Genomic DNA, 10,503 nt, shown 5'->3' with positions numbered 1-10,503 from the left:
GAATAATAATGTATAAGTACTGTTGTGCAAAAATGGCTTCTTTTTCCACAAAGCTATCCCTATTTACAGAAGATTAATTAGAAGTCATAGAAACTGCAAAGAAAGCCTAATGCTAAAGGCTGTTTCATTGGATATTTAGACAAATTCTAAAGTATACAAAGTAAAATAAATACAGAAGTATGTGTAAAAATTAAATTCCAGAAGAGAAACCTGGTTAAGTATCATCCCATCCAATTGCTTAAATTAAAAATACTTAGTCCAAGATTAGTGAAAATGAATCCCTCTGAAGAATCCAATTACTTGCTAAAACAACTGTCAAACTGCCATTTGTATAACCATTAAAATATTAGGATAGACTCAGTTTGCCTCTTCATGCAGTGTACTTCTAAGTCTTTCATTAATTTTGGTATGAATTCAGCTGTGTTCATAGTGAACCAACATTTTCAGATGTCACTACCTGTAGGTGTAATAATCCGAAGTTCCTTCTTCATATTTTCAGCAATGAATACACTAGATCTAGGGTTGGGTTTTATTCTGTTTTTTGCCAAGTATCCTTTGTAACTACAGATGTTTAATTAAAGGCTGTTACACAATTTAAACTTCTCAGAAGAATACAAATAAAAGCTGTTAATGAAGTAAATATCTGTTTAATTTACAAACATCAGTAGCATTACTGATATCAGTCCAAATAATACAAAGCACACTGCATTACACATGTACATCTAACTTTTTTGTAAAAAAAATAATAAAATAAAATTGAAAAACATCTGAATTTTTACAGGGTACCCTGGGTTTACTGAAAGGAGAACACAACCCACTATTGATTACCAATTCTACATTATAATTTAGCAGCAACATGTTAACATGGGGAACATTAGGGCAGTAAAGTAGTTTCATTATTTGGGGAAAGTCACAGTTCTTGATAGCACAGCCTTTTTCTTCTGTTTTATAAAAAAGGTAAAGAGTTCCATGGGAATATTAATTTATAAAGATCTACCTTCTAATGTCAATTTCTACACGCCATCTTATTTTATGTAAGTACTGTATATAGGGTAAATTAACTTTTCTACAATTGCCATCTAGTGTAAAGACATTTTCTGTCATACATTACAGGTTCTTGGAAGGTGTCCCGAATATCTGCTGTACGTGAGAACTGCAGATTGTCATCACTTTCAGATTCAGTGACACCAAGTGGTCAGATTCTAAGGGAAAGAAAAAGGAAGGGGAAGGGGAAGAAAAAACCAGACCAAAAACATTTACCCCAAGACGACATGCTACGTTAGTTCTATTGCAAAAAATCCTGATTTTTAAGTCTTTAAAAAAAAAAGTTACAAAAATACTGGGACAAATATAAATTAATATATATTAAAGCATTGAAAAACAGTAAAAGGGATGGCCTAAAAGGGTTAAGTACAATGTACTTTGATACAATAAATATTTCTCAACGAAACCGAATACTGTATAGAGTTGTTTAGAACTCATAGAAACAGAAATCCATATTATTACTAATTTATCCATCAATAATCTATTTTTATCATCTCCAAAACATTTATATTACAAAAAATTAATACTGGAAAAGGGCAGATAAACACTTTTTTATGCTTCTTTTGCTAACATGCTGACATAAAAGTACACATCATCAGGAGATTTCAGGACTATAGTATATTCTTGTATCTCCCATTTCCCATCCATTAAATGGGACCCCATCTTCTCAAGATGCTTAATAATTCCAAAAGATAAAATTTATTTCATACAATTGTTATTTCTGTATAATCTGATTCTTTTCACTCATAACGCTTCCTCATCCATAGGCAAGTGATTGGTATGGTCTATCAAGACAATAAAATATACTGATACAAAAGTGAAAAAACAAGCCTCAATGTTCTGGTCAATATTTCATCTCTGAGCTGTTAAGTTGAAAGTCACATGTGTATAGTGTCAGTGTATCTTCAGCATGTTATAAAGAAGAATCCATGTTAAAAGCAGTTAAAGTTTCCCATCTCTGTTGCAATGTTACCAGGTCTTTTTTTTTTTTTTTTTTCTTCAAAGCTCCTCTCAGTTATGAGAAGTCTCAGTTCAAGCACTTGAATCTTTTTTCAAATGAAGAAAAAAGTCTTTATTCTCATAATAAAAATAAGTCTGTTCTGTATTTTACAATATATTTCAAATATTTCCACTATGAAGCATTAATTAGTCCGACACGGTCAATAAGTATACAACATTTTCAAAAGACAAGTGTGACAGGGACACTTAGGAGGGACAATTTGTACAGCCACACTTCACCACTTTTTCAATCTCGTCCACAAATGATGACCCGTCAGTGCATTCAAAGGAGTATTTCCGTCTCTTGCTCCTTAGTGGTCCACAGCACTGCCCGGTTGAACATCCTCCTTTACATTCTAGTCTCGATACCTTCTTGGTCGTCTGGCACGCAGCATACCCTTGCTGCTTTTGGTAGTAATCTCGGATTCGTTCCCCTCGACAAGAGATTTCTACAGAAAACAACATTTAAAATAAGAGATACACTTTTGAGACACAGGTCAAAGAATGGTTGACATTGCTAAGGAAGATGCTGTGTTTCTAATTGCAGTTGGGTTTTGTATTTTAAAGTTTGATTCAGACTGTATATGGGAAACTAGTGGTTTTACCAAGCATAATTTGATTAATGCTGAGTTTTATTTCCTATACCTCCTATTTTCAGCAAAGTTTATATTATGTATATGTAAACCATAAATACAAAGCTATTACAATGACAAGAAAATTGGAAGCTTAAATCTTTTAGTGTTTTATAAAAATACACATCTTCTGTTCCTACATTGCTTGCAGCTGGTTCTATTTACCATAGGGAAATGTTTCAGAGAGCATGCAATTTAATTTATTAGACCTGGAGTTTAATATTATTCAAACTGTTATTTAATACAAGTTACATTCCACTAACTTCATAAATTACTGAGCAGCTAAGAATGAGACATCTGTTAAAAGTTCTACGACCATATTCTTCTATTCTGTTCACATCTATGTACGATACAAAATAAATGCCATCTGGGGTAAGGTAAATAGAGGGAGAGGGAGAGCTTTGATAGACAAAGAAAAAAGAAAAAGGTAGGGGGAAAAGTCATCCTGTTTTCATCCATCTCACCTGCATAATTCGATGTGATAAATCAGTTGAAGCTGAGAGGTCAAAAGTAGAGTTTGTGATAAAACTAGGAGCAGAATCATTGGATTTGGCTTCTCAGTTGCAGAAGGCAGAGAAACAATAAATACAGAAAGATATAGCAGGTAAAAGGTAATAGTTAAATATAGTAAAAATGTGTTTCTGAATAAAGGCAAAAAATAGAAATGTTTTCACAGCAAAACATTTGATGAAAAAATCCTCAAAATGTAAACAAATTAATGGAAAAAGTTTGATTTTTCTCTCACTGAGATAAATTCTTATGGTAAAAAAAAAAAGCAACAAATGTGTATATTGTGGGGAAAAAAAAAATTGGTAATGTGTTTGGCTGTTCATGTTTTAATAAAAAAACCTCTCTTCTAAGACCAAAACATCAACATGATTTTTACTTATTTTTGTTACCTTTATCACAGCTGTCTCCCGTGTATCCGCTGCTGCATTCGCAATATGGTTTCCCAAGTCCTGAAAGCCTGCATTTGCCATGTTTACACCTGGTGGATTGGCAGGGGTTAAGCAGCATTTCCTCTTCATCACAGAGGACTCCCCCATGTCCCTGCAGGCATTTACAACTGTATGAAAACGCATTGATCGGCAAGCAGGTACCATGCACACATCTACAGGGGAAACAAGCCCAAGAGAATAAAAATAAATTATTCATCAAAGTTCAGGCTAAGCAACATTAACTACAAATACTTTGGACTTTCCTCAGAAGAAATTGCTTTTGTTTCTAATGGACTTTTTCAGTGAGATGCAGTGAAGTGGTTTATAATCGGTATGCAGGTTTGCATAAAATAAGCTGCAGTACAGAACTATCTCACCAGAAAACAGCCACTGTAGATGTGTTATGGAAGACTTTTACAGGCCACAGTTATTAAAACCAATGTTTCCTGTCTTCCTAAATGTTCAGCATGCTTTTGAGAAGAACACAACAAAAGCAAGCCCCAATGTAATCCACTAGAATTAAGTAGAGAAAAAGGATACTCACCTGAAATTCTGCTTCTTGTATCATTTACAAAACCATACTGTCACTCATGAAGTATGGGGCTCCCAGCACAGAGACAGGTCAGGCACTTCCTAACTGAAACTTTTCTGATCCAGCAATGGCAACTTCAAAGCTAAACACATGCTCCCCCATCAAACACATTAGTCCGCATTGCCAACTGCCACAGTGTGGTCATATAATGTATGGGGCAGGTCTTCACTGAAAGCCAACAGCACTTACCTTATATTCATGCAGAAACTCATACTAGATGAGGTTCTATATTATCAAGTCTCACCCAAATGGATAAACTAGCTACTCTCTCAGTTGAGCTTTGGTAAACATTTGTGACAGGTTCAAATCTTGTTGTTAGGCTAAGAAGGCTGGGAGTTAAGATGCATCTGCTAAGTTCTGATGTACAGCAGTATGGGAACACATAGCTGGTCTTACTTCTCTTGAAAGAGAGGTGATGTTTCCCAAAAGGAGAATGTTTAATTACCTGTTCCTAGGTGTAAACTGCAGATAGGGGGAATTCCTCTTCTGAAAACAACACCAATGACTTGGAATAAAATCACTTCCCTTTGTTCATTTGGTGGCACAGGGTCAATAACTTTCTTTCTAGAAATAATGTCTTTTCTTTAACTGTTGTCTTGATACACAAGTTTTCTATCTACATACTGTTTTCTAGGGAGATCACAGTGATGATTCCTCTGTAGGAAGGAATGCAATCCTGACATTCAAGGTCACAATCACCCTCCCTAATGTTTCTCCTCTCTGTATTGTAAGATCCCTGAGCCCAAAACCTCCTCAGCAGGTTGTGGCAGCCAACTAAATAAACATAATGAAATAAATGAAAAGATTTACATTAAAAAAAATCCCATTCAGTCTAAAATAAAAACCTTTGTTTCAACTTGAAGATGGCAAAAATTCATATAAAATTGCATTTAATAGTAAAAAAAATGAGTTCTGTTAAGAACATAATGTAATTTTTGATTTTTTTAGCTAACATAGTCTGTGTTTCTGGAAACTTTTGCTTTGTACTTTCCTCCTTCAGTATAGTAAAAATTTGCTAAAATTGAAAAGAATGCACCACTCTGACAAACTTGTATTAACTATTTAAAACTGTTTCAGTTTATAAAGATCAACAAGTTCCACTCATCAGTGAAATCTACATTACAATTCGCTATCTGTACCCTTAATTCTGTGCAAGTGCTTTAGGCATGGTGCAACTTGGAGGAAAAATTATGGGAAGTCATTCTCATCATAGGATATTTAAATGGAAGGAACAACACATAGCCTCCATTCACATGTCCAGTTTGGGATTAGAAATTGCAAATATAATGCTTAACTAATAGCTTAAGCACCTCTGACCTCCCTATTATTTAAGAATCTGCACTTTTGAACAAACCATGTTCCCTAAAAAGTTCCTGTGGTTGAAGCCTGATATTCCAAGACTGTTAGATTAGCAATTCAGAAGCAAAGACTTAGACAGTATCACAAGGCAGATAGCTTTTGTTTAGTTTTCATTTTCATGATGTTTAGCATTTGATCTGTTCACCATTTACAAAACAACCACTTTTAGGACATTTGATGTATGAAGTTACTCAGGTGACACAGACGTCATGTCATATGCTGTATAGGCTGGTTTAGATAGCAAAGCAATCTGTGTCAAGATCTTTGGTAAAGCTCTGCTTGACTTAGAAGATCATTAATTCTTAGCTAATGCCAACTCTCATACTTTTGCTTCCACCTGTTTTTTGAAGCCCTAGATTCATCTTCAGACTGTACTGAAAGGAACATCAAGCTAAGTGCAAACTCTTGGGCACAGTTTCATCTATTCTAATTTTAGGTACCTATGTCAGGCACCCAAATTAGATGTATAATTGCCACACAGTTATGGAGAGAAATGAGCTTTTCCAGAGGGTGATTAGACCACTTGAGGTCCACTTTAGTCACTGTGTTCCTAAAGTCAAGCACCTAGATTTAGGTAAAATAAGTTTTAAGCCTTTTCATGGTGTGCAGGGATCTCTAAAAGATCCCCGACATTTTCGAAAAAGGGATCACAGTGACAAGTCTGTTTCTCAGACAAAGTGGAATGTTATACTGTATTAGACAAAATGCATCTATTCAACAGACAGGATTTAGAGATGAATCAAGAAATACAGAATCAAATTCCCTAGGAACTAAAGAACAACAAAATCCTCCTCCACTCCAAATAAACAGGTTTGGTTTGGCTTTCTCTCCTAAAAGCTCACAGTGCTGTATAACAGATGAAATAAAACCAATACTTTCAAGAGCTAACAAAATACTAATGTTGTGCTTACTTAATTCTGTCCTTGATACTGCCTGTATCTATTATTTGCCAAATTTTGTAATTTATTGCAAAAAGCAGCCAGTTTTGGTGCTGATGTTATAAGTTATAAGAACCTATACAGGATCCAGTTCTTCAAGGACACTTCAAAGAAATTTTTTGGGTTTTAACTTGATGGTTACAGATCCACATTATTTTTGACTCCTAAAGTATAAAATGGATGTGATAGAGATCCCACTTCTATTTTTTTAACCTTCCATGACTTCCTTTCTTTATCTCTTAAATTACTGAAAGAAACCAGTAAGAAAAAGACCCATAAACAACGAAGTGCTATAATGATATGCCTCAAAAACTCACTGCTGTGGCTTTGGGAAGACTTCAAAACTTAATAGTATTGGAAGAGTCCATAACCAATGTAAACAATGCTAACTGAATTGTAAAGCATGCTAACTGGTGTATAAAGCTTTAAACACACACACACACACACATCCTGAAAAATCTGAACTTCTGAAGTTTCTGATCTTCTTGTGCTGGGAGACCATGAGCCAAAAAACTGACTCTGTCTCTATAGTAAATTTAAAAGATGAGTATACATAGATATCAATACTCTCATATACACATATGAACATATTTTTCATGCTCTCTATACCCATATATATACATGACCTTCTCTATAAACATACATAAAATGCCCAACCTAAAATGTCCTAGTTAAATCAGCAAAAAGAATTGGTGCACACGGACTTAAACAGAAGCTTACCATAAAGGTATAAATCTATTTTCCTGCTAAAACCTGGGGTACTGTGAAAATATAAAAATAAAAGATGTATCTATTGTGTCAAATTTTTAAAACACATTAGTGAATAATAATATTTGTATTTTCTCACTCTATACAATTATAAAAAAGTGATAGATTTTTTTTTCCATTTGCAACTTCTTCTGAATGATTTTGTACCAACTCTCATTCCAACATTTGCATCGGTGTAGCCCATTACAGAAGTAGCCCATAAAGAAGTATGTAAGAGCATATTCCAGGCTTCAGGCAGAACTTCAGTGAGATGTGTGTATCTGCTCCTCTAAACTGGGGTGTTTCCTCATTAAGTTTATGGAAAAGATATACTATAACCTGGATGCTGTTTTCACTTGCCCAGAATATTTTGTTTCTTGCTGAAAAAAGTTTGAAATTTTATGAAAAAATATACATAACAGGAGACTTATATGCATATTATACTACTGTTCTGTCTTGAGGAAGGACATACTTATTTCCAAGACATGGGTCATTAGTTTGTTGATCACAGAGGGGTCCGGTCCATCCTCCTTCGCACTCACAGGAAAAGCTTGACTGGCTGGTAGCATGGCATGTTCCATGCACACAAACTTTCTTATGACAAGGCTCGCAACCTGGCAGAATTCCCACTTGCAGTGGCACATTTCTGAAGTCCTGGAGTTCACTGTTGATATACAGATTACGGATGCAACCATGGAAACTGGTGCCGTTCTGTCCTGGAGACTGACGTAAAGCTGCTATGTTGTTTTTCACAGGCATGCCTAGGAAATTAATAACAGCAAATAATCAGTGTAATCTTTGGTACGATTTTCTATACAATTTTCACAATTTTTTAAAACACTTTAGAATAAGTATTTTTTCATCATTAATTATTCTTAGATATTCAGCCTACAACTAGGAGCAATGATCTAGTATTTGGAAATTGTCCTGGTTGTCAAGCATGTATGTAACCCAGCTCCATATCCATAAGTCTCTAGATCCAACTAAAGAGATGTACAAAGGACTTCAAACAGGAAGTTCACAGCTGGTTTAGATAACGCCTGTTTTTGACCTAGTGGAATTAAGTCTAGGGGAGTACACAGTTTCTGAATCTTGTAAAAACAAAAATTTTTGAAATTTAGCAGTTCATACATTATTTGTTTTAAGCTGTTAAGATACTCAAATCCAGAAGAATTTTGTAGGACCAGTTCATCAATTTGGAGCTGGCATACATTTCAAATTTTGCTAGTGAAAATTCTTGGAAAGAAAAGATCAACAGGAGGAGGTTCCATTACTTTCAAAAATATTTTGTTCAGCATGTCTCAAAAACAGATGAACAAAAAACCACTCATAGTTTGCCATTACAGTTTTAAACAAAGACAGTCAATAGTAACAATAATTCAACCTCAAAATACTTATGTGTAGATATTTCTAGATAGTGCAAATGCCCTTGATGTGGACCATTTTAATTCCTCTATTGTACTTTATAATTGGTACAGGTGTAATTGGAGCAGGAGGTATATGTGATGCAGCTATCCTGTTGTAATCACTTGATCATGTAAGTCTAATTCAGAAAGAACATTACTATTAAACGTTGTTTCCTTGTAAAAATTAAGTTTCTTCTACTCCTAACCCCTTGATTTTTTTTTAACATATTGACAAAATATTGGCCTATATTAGTTAGTCCTTAAGATATTACATTCAAATAATTAATATACAAGTGCCTAAATATCTCCCGAGACTAATAAGTGAAGGAAATCAAAATGTACTGAGCATTAGAAAAGGATCTGTTTACCTGAAAATAAATATGCTTGTTTGATTTGCATAATCAAACAAATATGCTTCTTACCTGCACAGGTTTATTCATAGGCAAAATTAACAATTTTCATTCTGATACTTAGCAAAATAACAACCACAGAAAGAGGTAATGTTCTGCATAGTTGCTCCTTAACCATGTAAACTTGTATTTCTAATGGTTTTATGTAGTTACTCTGAATACTTAAAGAACCAGAAGAAGTGCTATGCAACCCAGTGAAGTAGACCTGCCTTTCATTTAGAGGTCAATTTCATTTGTGCTAAATTTCAGTGATTATAGAAATGAACACTATTGCATCCATACTGCTGAAGAACCTAATCTTCTTTGATCTTATCAGTTAAGTAAAATAGGCTTGAGACTATTATGTTAAAGGACTCAGACTGCAAACAATCTTTAGTTTTCATTTCCTCAAAACTATTTGCTATATTCTCAAAATCCAGGGACAAGGGAGATTCATCAAGGCCTCTTCACCCTGATGTCTCCCTTGGAAGCAACACTCAGCAAATGTTTAGGCATATGGCCTGACATATCTAATAGCAGAACAGATGCACTGAATTTATCCACTGTAAAAATAAAAGCGGCATAAAACAAAGTACACCAATTCAATGCTAAACTAGGTGCTACACTTTTAAATGTCAGGAAATTTAGATATGATTTCTGGGAACCATATGAGCATGTATCACACCAGATAATATGAGATATATCACATGTGATTCAGATAATTTTTTTGTCTATAATCTCTAATATGGAAGACATTTAGAAACACAATATATACAAGCATATATGGAAACTTTTAGCCCATACAGTTTTTGCTTCTAGCAAGTTGCCAAGTGTTAGAAGGCCAAAGTGTGTGCGAAAGCTGCTCATATTCTTTAGCAATATTTACTAGATAATTTTTAGATAAAGGCTCTTTATCAGTTAGGAAAGAACTTCCATAGAAATGATGCTGACAAATATTTCACCTTTATTTTCCCAAAGGTAAGAAAGTATTTCCTGTCCCCCTTTAAGCTTTTGGTCACTGAACCTGACTACAGGTAAATCACCAAATTACTACTCAAGGAGGCAAAGGCTAAGACCTCTATTAAATAACAGTCATACAATAACACTGTCAAAATGAGTCTCTCATTTAGGAGCTGCTAGAACAGAGCAGGCACAAATGAAAACAGCTGATGCCCTACCTGTCTCACAAATAGGGACTTCCATGAAACAAGGTGCCAGTCTCCACTAGTAAAATATGCTCTAATTTCTGAGAGAAGAATGTGAGGTATCAGTGAAGTCTGTGATCCCTTTGAAGAGTTTTTGAGAAGAAACAAGATTGTCCTTTAAGACTTCTTACAAAAAGCCATAGGCTTTCAATATGATTTACTAAAATCTGTTATAGAAAGACTGAAAAATATCTGGTGTACGTATTCTGACCACACAAGAGAGCTATATAGTTGGAAAAAGGTAAAAAAAAAAA

The 10,503-nt window shown here is 34.5% G+C and overlaps 1 protein-coding gene across 1 annotated transcript in view; it reads right to left on the bottom strand.

Annotated features, from left to right (window-relative positions):
- Nucleotides 1-631: 631 nt before the first annotated feature.
- Nucleotides 632-10,503, bottom strand: part of SLIT2 (slit homolog 2 (Drosophila)) — a gene marked incomplete at its 5' end in the record, with an annotated part of 112,033 nt that continues 102,161 nt past the window's right edge. Inside the window, 3 exons of the mRNA XM_010081372.1 lie at nucleotides 632-2,492; nucleotides 3,575-3,786; nucleotides 7,722-8,010. Of these exons, the coding sequence (XP_010079674.1) occupies nucleotides 2,251-2,492; nucleotides 3,575-3,786; nucleotides 7,722-8,010 (743 nt within the window). The remainder of the gene's footprint in view (nucleotides 2,493-3,574; nucleotides 3,787-7,721; nucleotides 8,011-10,503) is intronic.

Source organism: Pterocles gutturalis, unplaced genomic scaffold (genome assembly GCF_000699245.1).
Source record: "Pterocles gutturalis isolate BGI_N339 unplaced genomic scaffold, ASM69924v1 scaffold18004, whole genome shotgun sequence".
NCBI lineage: Eukaryota > Metazoa > Chordata > Aves > Pterocliformes > Pteroclidae > Pterocles > Pterocles gutturalis.
Note: the sequence above shows the minus strand (reverse complement) of the source record. Positions and strands in the feature narration are given on the sequence as shown.